This window comes from Mesoplodon bidens (genome assembly GCF_964165515.1).
Source record: "Mesoplodon bidens genome assembly, chromosome: 13".
Taxonomy (NCBI): domain Eukaryota; kingdom Metazoa; phylum Chordata; class Mammalia; order Artiodactyla; family Ziphiidae; genus Mesoplodon; species Mesoplodon bidens.
In genome coordinates, this window is record NC_138169.1 from 72632494 (window position 1) to 72643496 (window position 11003).

General features: G+C 42.2%; 1 protein-coding gene across 6 annotated transcripts in view; it reads left to right on the plus strand.

Moving 5' to 3' along the window:
* Positions 1-8330, plus strand: part of WDR7 (WD repeat domain 7) — a 363724-nt gene extending 355394 nt beyond the window's left edge. For 5 of the 6 annotated variants that reach the window (XM_081251713.1, XM_081251715.1, XM_081251714.1 and 2 more), the window contains one exon: positions 5394-8330. In XM_081251713.1, coding sequence (XP_081107839.1) covers positions 5394-5597 — 204 coding nt within the window. In that variant the 3' untranslated portion in view covers positions 5598-8330. Of the gene's footprint in view, positions 1-5002; positions 5344-5393 lie in introns of those variants that run through there. The other variant, XM_081251716.1, reaches the window with a different exon arrangement.
* The last annotated feature ends 2673 nt before the right edge of the window (positions 8331-11003 follow it).

An 11003-nucleotide genomic window follows, 5' to 3' on the forward strand; every position in this document is an offset into this window, starting at 1 on the left:
GGTACGCGGGCCTCTCACTGTTGTGGCCTCTCCCGTTGCGGAGCACAGGCTCCGGACGCGCAGGCTCAGCGGCCATGGCTCACGGGCCCAGCCGCTCCACGGCATGTGGGATCTTCCCGGACTGGGGCACGAACCCGTGTCCCCTGCATCGGCAGGCGGACTCTCAACCACTGCGCCACCAGGGAAGCCCCCCATATTCTTTTTAATTACCTTACTCCTGATAATTACAAAAAAGTTAAGCATTACCAACCCCCCCACCCGGGCGAGTTAATATAAAATTCTGTTACCTACCCTAGGATGCAAGTATGTTTTATGAGATTCAGTTTATTGCTTTGAAAGCTAAAAAAGCAAATAAAAGTTTAAACAAGACTTCACAATGTGACAATGATTTTTAAAAACTCAGTAGCTAATGTAATGTAAAAGAGATACAATAAATTGCTTAATTAACCACATGCTGTTGAAGCATGACAACTTCCAGATCTGTCCTAGCTTTTTCTACTTTTCATCTAATTTAGCTTTCCAGTCTGTTTTCTTATTATCCTTTCTTCCAGAATATAGCTCCAGCATCTTAATGGGCTCATATTAAACTTTTCCTTAGAGATGTCACCGAGTCTTCATTTTTCCTAGTGGGTAACCCCAGGACTCTTATTTTATCCTACTGAAATCCCACAGCAAGTCCATAAACAACTCTTGCAACATTGGTCCTGTAGATAGTGTCTCTCCCAACTGTTCTTTTCTGCCAACGCAGTGGTGTCTGTGACACCAACTGTTCTTTGATACACATTTTCCTGAATTTCCCGTTCTCTTGAAATCCCAGAGGAGTGTCCACGTGAAACTCCCTTCATTTGGCATGTATCCGGTGTGGAAGCGCTGGGTGCCAGCCTAGCTTTAGGGACATGGAACCAAGCAGTCTCGGGTCCCTGCTTTCCAGGAGCTTGTGTTCACCCTATGCTTTATTCTTGGGAATAAACAAAACCAGATCTCTTCTTTTTTTGTTGTTCACTTTTGCTTCCTGCTAAGAAAATATACTTCCTTATATAAAGGGATACCTCCTAAATTGGCCAGATGTGAAACTTTCCCCAGTATTTTCCTGAATGTCCAAGTGGTAAACCTTTTCCCCCTTATCTAGGTCTTCAGAGTCCTATTTGGATATGTTCATCCCTTCCTTGAATCTTTTTCTATGTTTATCAGAGTTGCTGCCCGGCTCACTGATGGAATTATCGTTAGCATCTTCCTCACCCTGGAGATCAAGATCGTTCCTTAGATGCTGTCTTTTTTTTTTTTTTTTTTTTTTTTTTTTTTTTGCTGTACGCGGGCCTCTCACTGTTGTGGCCTCTCCTGTTGCGGAGCACAGGCTCCGGATGCGCAGGCTTCAGCGGTCATGGCTTACGGGCCCAGCCGCTCCATGGCATGTGGGATCCTCCCGGACCGGGGCACGAACCCACGTCCCCTGCATCGGCAGGCGGACTGTCAACCACCGCGCCACCAGGGAAGCCCGATGCTGTCTTTTTGAAACACCTCTTTCTGTCCTCCAGTTCAGGCTCCTGCTGTTGCCTCTGGGCTTCACCAAGTGCACTTAACCCTGCACGTCTGTCCATGTGGCCCTTCCCAGCTCCTTTCCTTCGTCTGCACTCTCTTCTCCAGGGGCACCTTGTGTTACTCGCAGGGGTGGGTGTTCAGCAGACAGAGCACCCAAGCAACTCAGGCAACACCCAGGTCTTTCTTGCCTCTAAACCCAATGTCAGAATTTAAAATGTGGCCCATTTCTTCCCTGCTTAAATTATACCCAGCTTGGTCTTAAAATTTAAGTGGAAGACCAGAAATACCATTTCAACTTTCTCAAGAAAATACAATAAAACCTCTTCCAGAAGTATAGTGGGTTTTTATTTGAATTAGAGAGAGTCCAGAAAGCAGTGTTAGATCTACCGTGGCTCTCCCCAAATGGGCTTGGCTGATTTATTTATATACATATTGTTTAGGTCTAATGATGTATGATAATACTTTTATATGATTCCAGTAAATGTACTGCAATATATTTTGAAAACGTAATGAAGCCTTATTAATATAGAGCCTCACAAAAGCCATCAGCTATTAAAATCTTTGCTGAGAAATGAGTGTTAATGAGAATTACTAGTTGGATAATTACTCAAGTGAGACTTAGTAAAAGGTTTGGGTGCAACATACTTACACTGAGAATAGCATTAAAACACTTCCTGTTTTGATGAATTACATCTGTATGTATGTCTGTGTGTTCAGAAAATAATCTTCTCAGAACTGGTCTTGTGAAGCAGTATTTTTAAAGGGAAGGAAAAAGCCACGGTTGCTGTTAGTTCGTTTACATACTCAGCCGCTCAATGATGTAATTTGGCAACCTTTCAAGCCCTTTGATTCTCCAACAACATATTCCTACTCTTTGAATATTTCACTTCAGTGTGTCCATTGGTATTTGAACCAGGAGAGTTTAGTAATGAAATACAACCATCATGCTCTCACCTGAATTTTACCACCACCCTCCAACAATTAAGTATCCTCTTCCAGGAATGCTAATAACAAATTAGATGGATATTGGTTTCACTTAGTTTTCTTTATTCCATCATACAATAGAATACTATTCAGCCATTTTTAAAGGATGATGTAAATCTATAGTCATTAACATAAAAAGATTGCCCTCAACATTTTGTTGAATGAAAAAAGCAGATTGTGCAACTGCCTTTTAATATGAGCCTGTCTATGTAAAACTCCTTAAACCTGCTTCTCCTTACATGGATATAGGCTTGGAGATCTGGAAAGAGGTTTACCAGAAGGTTAGTGATTGTCTCTGGGAAATGATATTTCAGGGGATTTTTGCTTTCTTTTTTATACTTCTCTTTATTATTTGAATTTTCCATGATGAGTATTTATTAGCTTGGTAGTGAAGGAAAAAGCTAATGTGACCAAATATTATAATTCCATGTAGTTTTCATTCATGCAGGACTCAGATTGCCTTTACTTTAGCATAATTTGTAGCCAATCTCTGATCAAATATTAATATTGAATAACAAAATGGCTAGTTGATTTGGTGAGAGCTCTTCGATGGAGCTTACTGGAAAAATCAATACCCACCCTTACTACTTCAGATTCATCTCTTATTTGAAGAGATCATAGGAAAAGGATGGTCTGAGGAACAACAAATTATAGTTAACATGAGAGTCTTTGTCTTTCCATCTGTTTTCTACCATAATCGTTCTGTACTATGTAGAATTTCACATAGCCCTGTTCTGAGGCAGGAAGGCTGTTTGACCCTAACAAAGCATCTATCAGTCATTTGAAGGATGATTCAACTTGTAAGGAGAACCCAGATATAATAATGGACTTTTGGGGGACATCTTTCCACCTGTCACATTCCAATAAGATGTTCTCTCCCTGCCCACTTTAGCCTTCAACCCACTTCTTGGACGTGGCTAAATTTGAAGGAAGGAATTAAAAATAAGGATGCGTCTGAGCCTATCGGATGCCCCTAGCTTTTTGAGCCACCAGCAGAAATCAAGCTTCATACACATTTTCATAGAAAATCCATAAAGAATGAAAAATACTTTGTAGTTATTTATCAACTGAGAAATTAGATTTTTAAAAAGCACAGTATGCCTGTTGATGCCAGTTAATTTTAACCAGCAATTTTCTGCATCATTTGGATCTGCTCTGTAAGAGGACTAAATAATGATGTACTGTTACCCTTTATACAAGTGAGAACTAGCAAATCAAGCTCACCATCGTTATTTATATTTAAGCTATTTGGGAACCTCCAGAAAGCAGTAAGTCCCTGAGTTTTAGCTTTTATGGAGTTTTTGGAAAAAGGAGGGAAGGACGCAAGGAAAGAGGTTCTTAAGAGGATGACGGTAAGGTACTGCCTGGCTTTAAATGTTAACTGCACTTTAACAGAAAGAGTTAATGATAATCATACATTTGGTTTTAAAATGTGACCTCGTACACTAGTGATTTTTTTTCACCTCTGTGTTGTGTTCGACACTATTATTAATGCAGGAAAATCAGTAACATTAGTCATCTTAAAAGGGTTATTACTCAAGATGATTTAAATTGTGAAAATGTCAGTGGAGCCTGCACGCGTCCTGCCAGAGATGCCATGATTTACACCCCCTGACACCATCCTGCTTCTGAGAAGGGCCAGGAAAGGAATGGCTTATATTTTGCACTGATCCAAATGCAGAGCATGATATCAGCAATAACATACCTTAAATGTCCTAGGACGTGCCAAGGTTTCCTGTGTCAACCATGTGTACACATTGGAGCATAATCTGCATGCTTCACGCACGTCCCTAGAATCACGTACATTCAGGTGGAGGTACTGCTGGAGAGAAGAATTGGACGTGAAAATTAGCGCAAAGAAAAATATTATTTCCAAGCCCTCTTTCCTGATGGTCAGTGTGCTTGCCACGTGATTTGTAATAGCACAAAAGATGAATATTGAAAAAATGTTGTCATATTTAGAATCTAAAGGATTCTTCAGACTCAGTCGCTCAGATGACAGTTCACTTAGATAACGGCCATTCAGCATTTAGCACTTCGACATGAATGCATAGTTGTTCGTGAGCCATAATTTCCATGTTATTTTCCATTTACGTGAACGAATTAAGAGAACTTAAGACTCAAGTCAAAGCCAGAAAGGCTGCCCAAAAAGCAGAAATCACCAACCGATTAAAACATCCTACCAGTAAAGTGTTAGAGTGTGCTCTCTTTAGCGTGGCAGCAAAACAGTGGGCCACACGTGCAGTGTTGAGAGGTGGTTGATTCTTGTTTTTTCCTTCAAAATAAACTAGAGCTTTCCAGAGATTGGATTTTTTAAAAAGCAGGTGAGGAGGGAAGGTGTGGTAGGTGGACAGGAGAAGGGGGGTAAGTTTTGAGCTTTGATCTGGTCACCTATTACTCTGTCTATTGCTGAACTTTGCTTCATTATCTCAAACTAATTCTAAGCCCCCCAACTTGTCTTTGGGGGCTCATTCTTCAGGGGATGCAGTGAGCACTATAACTAAAGGACAGAAAAGTCTGCCATTTGAAATACCCACTGTTTACAAATATTGTCTGATGGAACCGTTTTATTAAAATGTGTCATTTAGCTGCCTTCTTAAAGATGGATGGGCTTTCCTGCTGTCCAGTTCTACCCACCAGGTAAAATTTCTGTGCGTTTACGCATTTGCTGTAACAGCATCAGAACAATTTCAAATACACTGAAAGGAGCCCTTTAGAGGATAACAGTAGACTCTTAGATGACCGTGAAGCCTCGTGATGGGGGAGAAAGTGACCGCAAGGGTGTGTCCCTCGAAACCCTCTCTGTGGCGGGGAAAGGGAAGCGGTTCCTGCAGTGACACGTGTGCTTTCCTGTCCCCGTGTCCCTCCAGATGAACACCTCCCTGTTGGGGAGCATCGGCATGCTGAACTCGGCACCTCAGCTGCGCTGTATTAAGACCTACCAGGTGCCCCCCGTGCAGCCGGCGTCCCCCGGCTCCCACAACGCCCTCAGGCTGGCCCGGCTCATCTGGACCTCCAACCGCAACGTCATCCTCATGGCCCACGACGGCAGGGAGCACCGCTTCATGGTCTAGGGCTCGTGTCTGCGTCCCCGTTCTCCCAGGTCTCCAAGCCCAGAGTCCCGTCCTTCCTCAGTGCCCACCCCCGCCGGGGTCATGGGGGGCACAGCTGGGTCTGTGTCCCTCCGCATGGTCCCCGGGGGCAGACTCCTGCTCGTGCCACCTATTGACTGAGGCATGCACACATCGCTCCGCAGGAAGTGGCCGTCCCGTCCCCAGGTCATTTCTCACCGCCGCAGAGGGAGGGGCGGCCAGCAGTCCCGTTGCTCGGTGCACCAGAAGCCCGGAAATCAATAACCACTGTGATTGCACTGCCAGCCCAGATCAGCAGTTTCCTCAGGCTGAACCCCACCTCTGAATGCTCTTGGAAGCTGGTTGTTCTGACATTGGGTTTTGAGGTCATGTGGCAGTCCTAATTATCGATACTATTTTCCTTTGGATTTCCTAAAACGTGCTATTGTTTACCAGAAAGATTCTGTGTTTACGTGGGGTTTTTTCCTCCGGGAGATTGCTAGGCAATTACTCAATCCAATTTCCTAGGGTTTAGCCACTACCTTCTTTATTAACACCTAACTGATTGGAGATTAATGAGAAACACACACACACACACACACACACACACAAATTTTCCTTGTGGAGACTACAGTTTCCCAGACACCTAGCCTTCTAAAAGGCTCATATCCCGCTTAAGTGATACTCTATTTAGTAGCTCAAAATGAAAATGATCACTACTTGTGATCTAGTTAAGATAATTATCCAGTCACTATAATCTCTTAAATGAACTTTTGCAATAAAGAACCCAGTTTGAAAGCATAGCGTATACCTGAAAAGAAGGTTCTTTGGCTGCAGATCTTTTTAAGAAAGCGCTTACCCCTTCCTTACAGAAACTTCACAGACCTGCAGTTCCCGTAAGTCAGCTATCATGTAATAGCTACCATTCAGCCTTCAAACTACTACTGATCAGTTAAAGGAAAGCTTAGACAGCATTTCTTTTAAACAAGTATCCTAGAAAGTTATTAACTATGGCACAAGCATTCAGGGGCATACAGTCATCCTCAGTAGCCGCAGAGGATTGGTTCCGGGACCCCCGAGGGTACCAAAATTCACATATACTCAAGTCCCTGCTATAAAATGGCAGAGTACACGGAGGACTGGCTGTGTATACAGATGTGGAGGCTCTCAATCTTTCCGAATCTATCCGAGCATTGCAGTAGGGTGTTCATCACAGTTCCAAGTAAGCTTTAACTAGGTCACTTTCTTCTCCTTATGTCAGATTATGCTGGTTCTTGCTCACAGTAATGGAAAAAAAAAAAATCTGTAAAATAATATTTCGGATGACTCGCTCCTAATAAACCTTGCTCTGTATATAGTTGGGGATTTGGTTGGTTGGTTGGTTGTTGATTGGTTGGTTAATTGGGCAAAATGGTTTATTAAATACAAAAATAGAAAAAGATTTATTAAATTCAGAAAAAATACGTGAAGTTTACAAAGCAACCAAAATGATAACGGGAGTGTCTAATTTAAAAAGCGTCGATTGTCAGAGTTTATATAATATACAAAAAAAGTAGGATCACAGTCCAGGAACAAATACATCTGTTATTTTATTGAAACAGATTTCTAAAGAACATGTTAGGAAATTAAGACCACTGGAACATCTCTTTCATATCGACATGAAGTTTGTCATCTCTAGTGATGGCAAACCCATCCTATACCTTGGTTTTAGACTTCAGGCATTCTTAAAAAGTGAATTTATGCCATATGCATGTACATTGTATTTATAAAGATTATATATGTAGCTTCCCAGGAAGAAACTCAGAACCATACAGCGTAGACTTGCTTTGTTTGGTGAACATGCTGTTGTGCCCGATATAGATAGAGAAACCTGAGGAGAACAAGAGGTGCTCTCAGATTTTCCAGTGGTTTCCCGAGTCTTCAGTGCGAGTACCTAGCACGTGTTCACTTTACGAACTGAAATGGGGATTAATTTATTCTAGACTACAAAGCTGCTTTGGAATGATGAAGTGTAAAAGTATACCTTAGAGATTTTTTTTTTTTAAACAGAATGTTCAGGGCATCCGGAGGAAGGTGTGAGGCTGTGGGCAGGCCACCCCAAAGCATGGCCGGCACACCCCATGGAGGGTTAGAACAAAGCTGTAAGGGCCCTAGGAGCCAAATACCTGGGCAGTGGGCCTCGGAACACTGGCCACACAGCCTGGCTGCACAGACAGCCAAAACTGTTGGCCCCTAGAACATTCCAATTGTAAAACTCTGGGGTGGATGGTATCTGATGGTGAGACAGACACCTCTAACTGCTAAACCAACATCTGCATTCTTGTTCACACCAATCTCTCCTTGGCTGTTTTGACAACCACAGTTGCAAACTTCATCACAGCTCAGATTTTCTCGGCACTGAGGTAAACTTTACCTTGTCATCCCAGTGTACGCTTTTGGTGTCTTATTGATCTTGTTGGCACTGTATTTGGACCTGTCCTTGTAAATGTAGAGACATATGTGGCTTCATTGGTAATTTACAAGTGAAAGATGATGTGATACCTGTATGAAAATGTAATGATTGAACTCCCTGTGTACAGCACGTGACGTAAGCTGTCTGCCCTCAAGGCATTTCTTGATGACTCCACTTAACAGATTCTATATGTGCTGAATGTCCCTGTGTACTTACGTGTGTGAAATAAAACTGAATTGTACTGAAGATTGTTTTTCTCATTAAAAACATTGTTCACTCTGAAACGTTCTCAGTTGAGATCCATATGCTTTCTCCCAATTTTGGTACCCAATTAAGCCTTCTATTTCTGTCATTTCCCTGGAGAGCTAGCTTCAGGAAAGGCAAACTTGTCCACAAAGGAGAGCTGAGCAGTAAAGGAGTCTCTCTCCCAGCTGTGGAAGTGAGCACCACACTCCTACCAAGACTCAACAGCGCCCTCTGTGGTTTGGGCAAGGGAATTGCGTGCCTGTTGCTTTATCTCCCCCTTAAATTGCTCCTAAATAGACTGTTAATGGTACCAAATTTTATCTTGTCAGATTTGATGACACGGCTTGGCTGCCCCGGGGTGGGGGGCTGGGCTGCGATCATTAAATTAATTTCATTTAATACTCCTTTTGGAGTTGAATTTGAATCCCTGAGGAAAAGGGTATAATTGGTTTTCAGAAAAAGCAAGAGCAACAACAAAATAGGTCATCCTCGCTCACAGAGGGTTAGTCATGTAAGCGGTGAATGTGATTTTCTTTAATTTTCAGATGAGAATTAAATTGAGTCAGTCATCATGTAACAATACAGTTTCCTTTAAGAAATAGACAAGCATCAAAGGAGTTGACTGGAGCATCACTGTCCCTATTCAAAGGCCTCTACTGTCCATCCCAGGAAGTGTTTTAACAGCTCCTGATGTCTTGAATGTATCCTTATAGGGAAAACAGGGGCAGTAACAGTTCTTTATGATTGGTGATCGCATAAACTGATCCAGTGTGGAAAGGGCATGACATTAATAGGAAGGTAAAGCCAAGCAGTGCTGGGTGAACTTTCACCTTTCACCCCTTCAGCTGACTGACAGAGCTGAGTGTTGAAGAAAATCAATACTCTGGAGCCAGGAGGGAAATATTTCTAACCTCTAACTAGAGAATGTATTTTGACAAGGCCAAGATAATCCAAGCTGCACAGGAGAAAGAGAAAAGAAGACTCATTTTTAAAGCTTGACACTTCAAGGTGTTTTTGTACAATGGTTTAGAGATCGTCAATACATACAAATACCAAAGGTCAAAAAGAAAAGCCAGAAGAATTTCAAAAATTAGATGTTCAGTTCTTTCTGCTGTTTACAAACTAAAAAAAGACTACAGAGAGGTTCGTGCTGGGAACCGTTTAAATGAACAGCACTCACAAATGTGGGCTTTAGTGTTATAGTCCTCCTTTGGCCAAATCTTAAATTTTATAGAGGCAGCGGTGTGAAATACTGAATGCCTTAAAAGTTGTTAAGATTTCTAGGTTTTGTACATTTTTTTCTTGGACGTGGATTGTTTTTGGAGTGGTTACATCGTCTTGTGGTAACGTCTCAGAATCTTGCTGTTTTTGTTTTTGTTTTTTTTTGCGGTACACGGGCCTCTCACTGCCGGGGCCCCTCCCGTTGCAGAGCACAGGCTCCGGACGCGCAGGCTCAGCGGCCATGGCTCACGGGCCCAGCCGCTCCGCGGCACGTGGGATCCTCCCGGACCGGGGCACGAACCCGTGTCCCCTGCATCGGCAGGCGGACTCTCAACAACTGCGCCACCAGGGAAGCCCAGAATCTTGCTTTTTGATGCCTGTTGCTGCTGCCCTGATGCCATGTAAATCTTAGCTCCTCCTTCACATTCGCTTCAGTCATTAACATGAGAAAAGAGTGCCTTTGGAACTTGAATTGTTTCTATTCTTCCAAATCCCTTTAAGCAAATTATTTATACAAGTATTCTAATTAGTGCTCTTCTAAGTGAGGCTTACTCATCTCTAGGAAGTAGGTAAGCAATTCACTCCACTCTTACCGGCAAGGTTAGATCCATTTGTTCTGTGGACAGATACCTCCATCAAATGGATATAGATTTGTTTCTTTCCTACAGATAAGAAAAGAAGTTGAATGGTGCCCATACCTTCCAGCAAACGAAGAAAGACAAAGGAATCCTGAATACTTGAAGTATCTAAAGTAACACTCTGTTTCCTCAAGGACAAGCAACATCATGATTAAAATAACAGTGAAAATATACCCTTAATTTATATACCTTCTTTCTCATTTAAAAAAAAAATCTCTATTCTGAGTAGATCTGGTTGGAGATTTTTTGTTTTATTTGTTTCAAAAGGAGAGCACAGCCAGCCAAGACTCCTCAATATTCTGAGATTTCCCAGAGAAGACCAGGAATCCAGCTCATGCCTGATTTGTAGTGAGTATCAAATATGTATTGCATTTGTTACATCCATAAGAGTATGCCTGTAAAGTGCTTACAAGAGCGGCACATAGTAAGCACTCAAGAAATGTGAGCTACTGTTTTTAGTAGACATTTAGAAGTCCTTATTGAGCATGGATAAATAAGATTGTAAATTACATGTGTTCTTTGGAAAACACTGTTGGGTTTTGTATTGTATTTTATCTCTATGTAGACTCCAGTAATAGGTCTGAACATCTTACCCAAAGAGGAGTCTCTGTGGTTCCAACTGTATTCACCAGGCTCTTCGTCATGTTGCTGTGTGTTGCCATCTTGCTGCTCACCAAAACTTGTAGACACTGAGGAGGTGCCAAAATATATACCAGCGGATGGGGCTGGTTGATTATGGCTGTTGAAGTTATGACTGATTCCTGAAAAAGGAAGTAGTTCGCCAGCTTAGCATCAGGGATGACTTTGAGTTACTTATATGAGTAACTTTGAAATATACATCCATCAAAATTG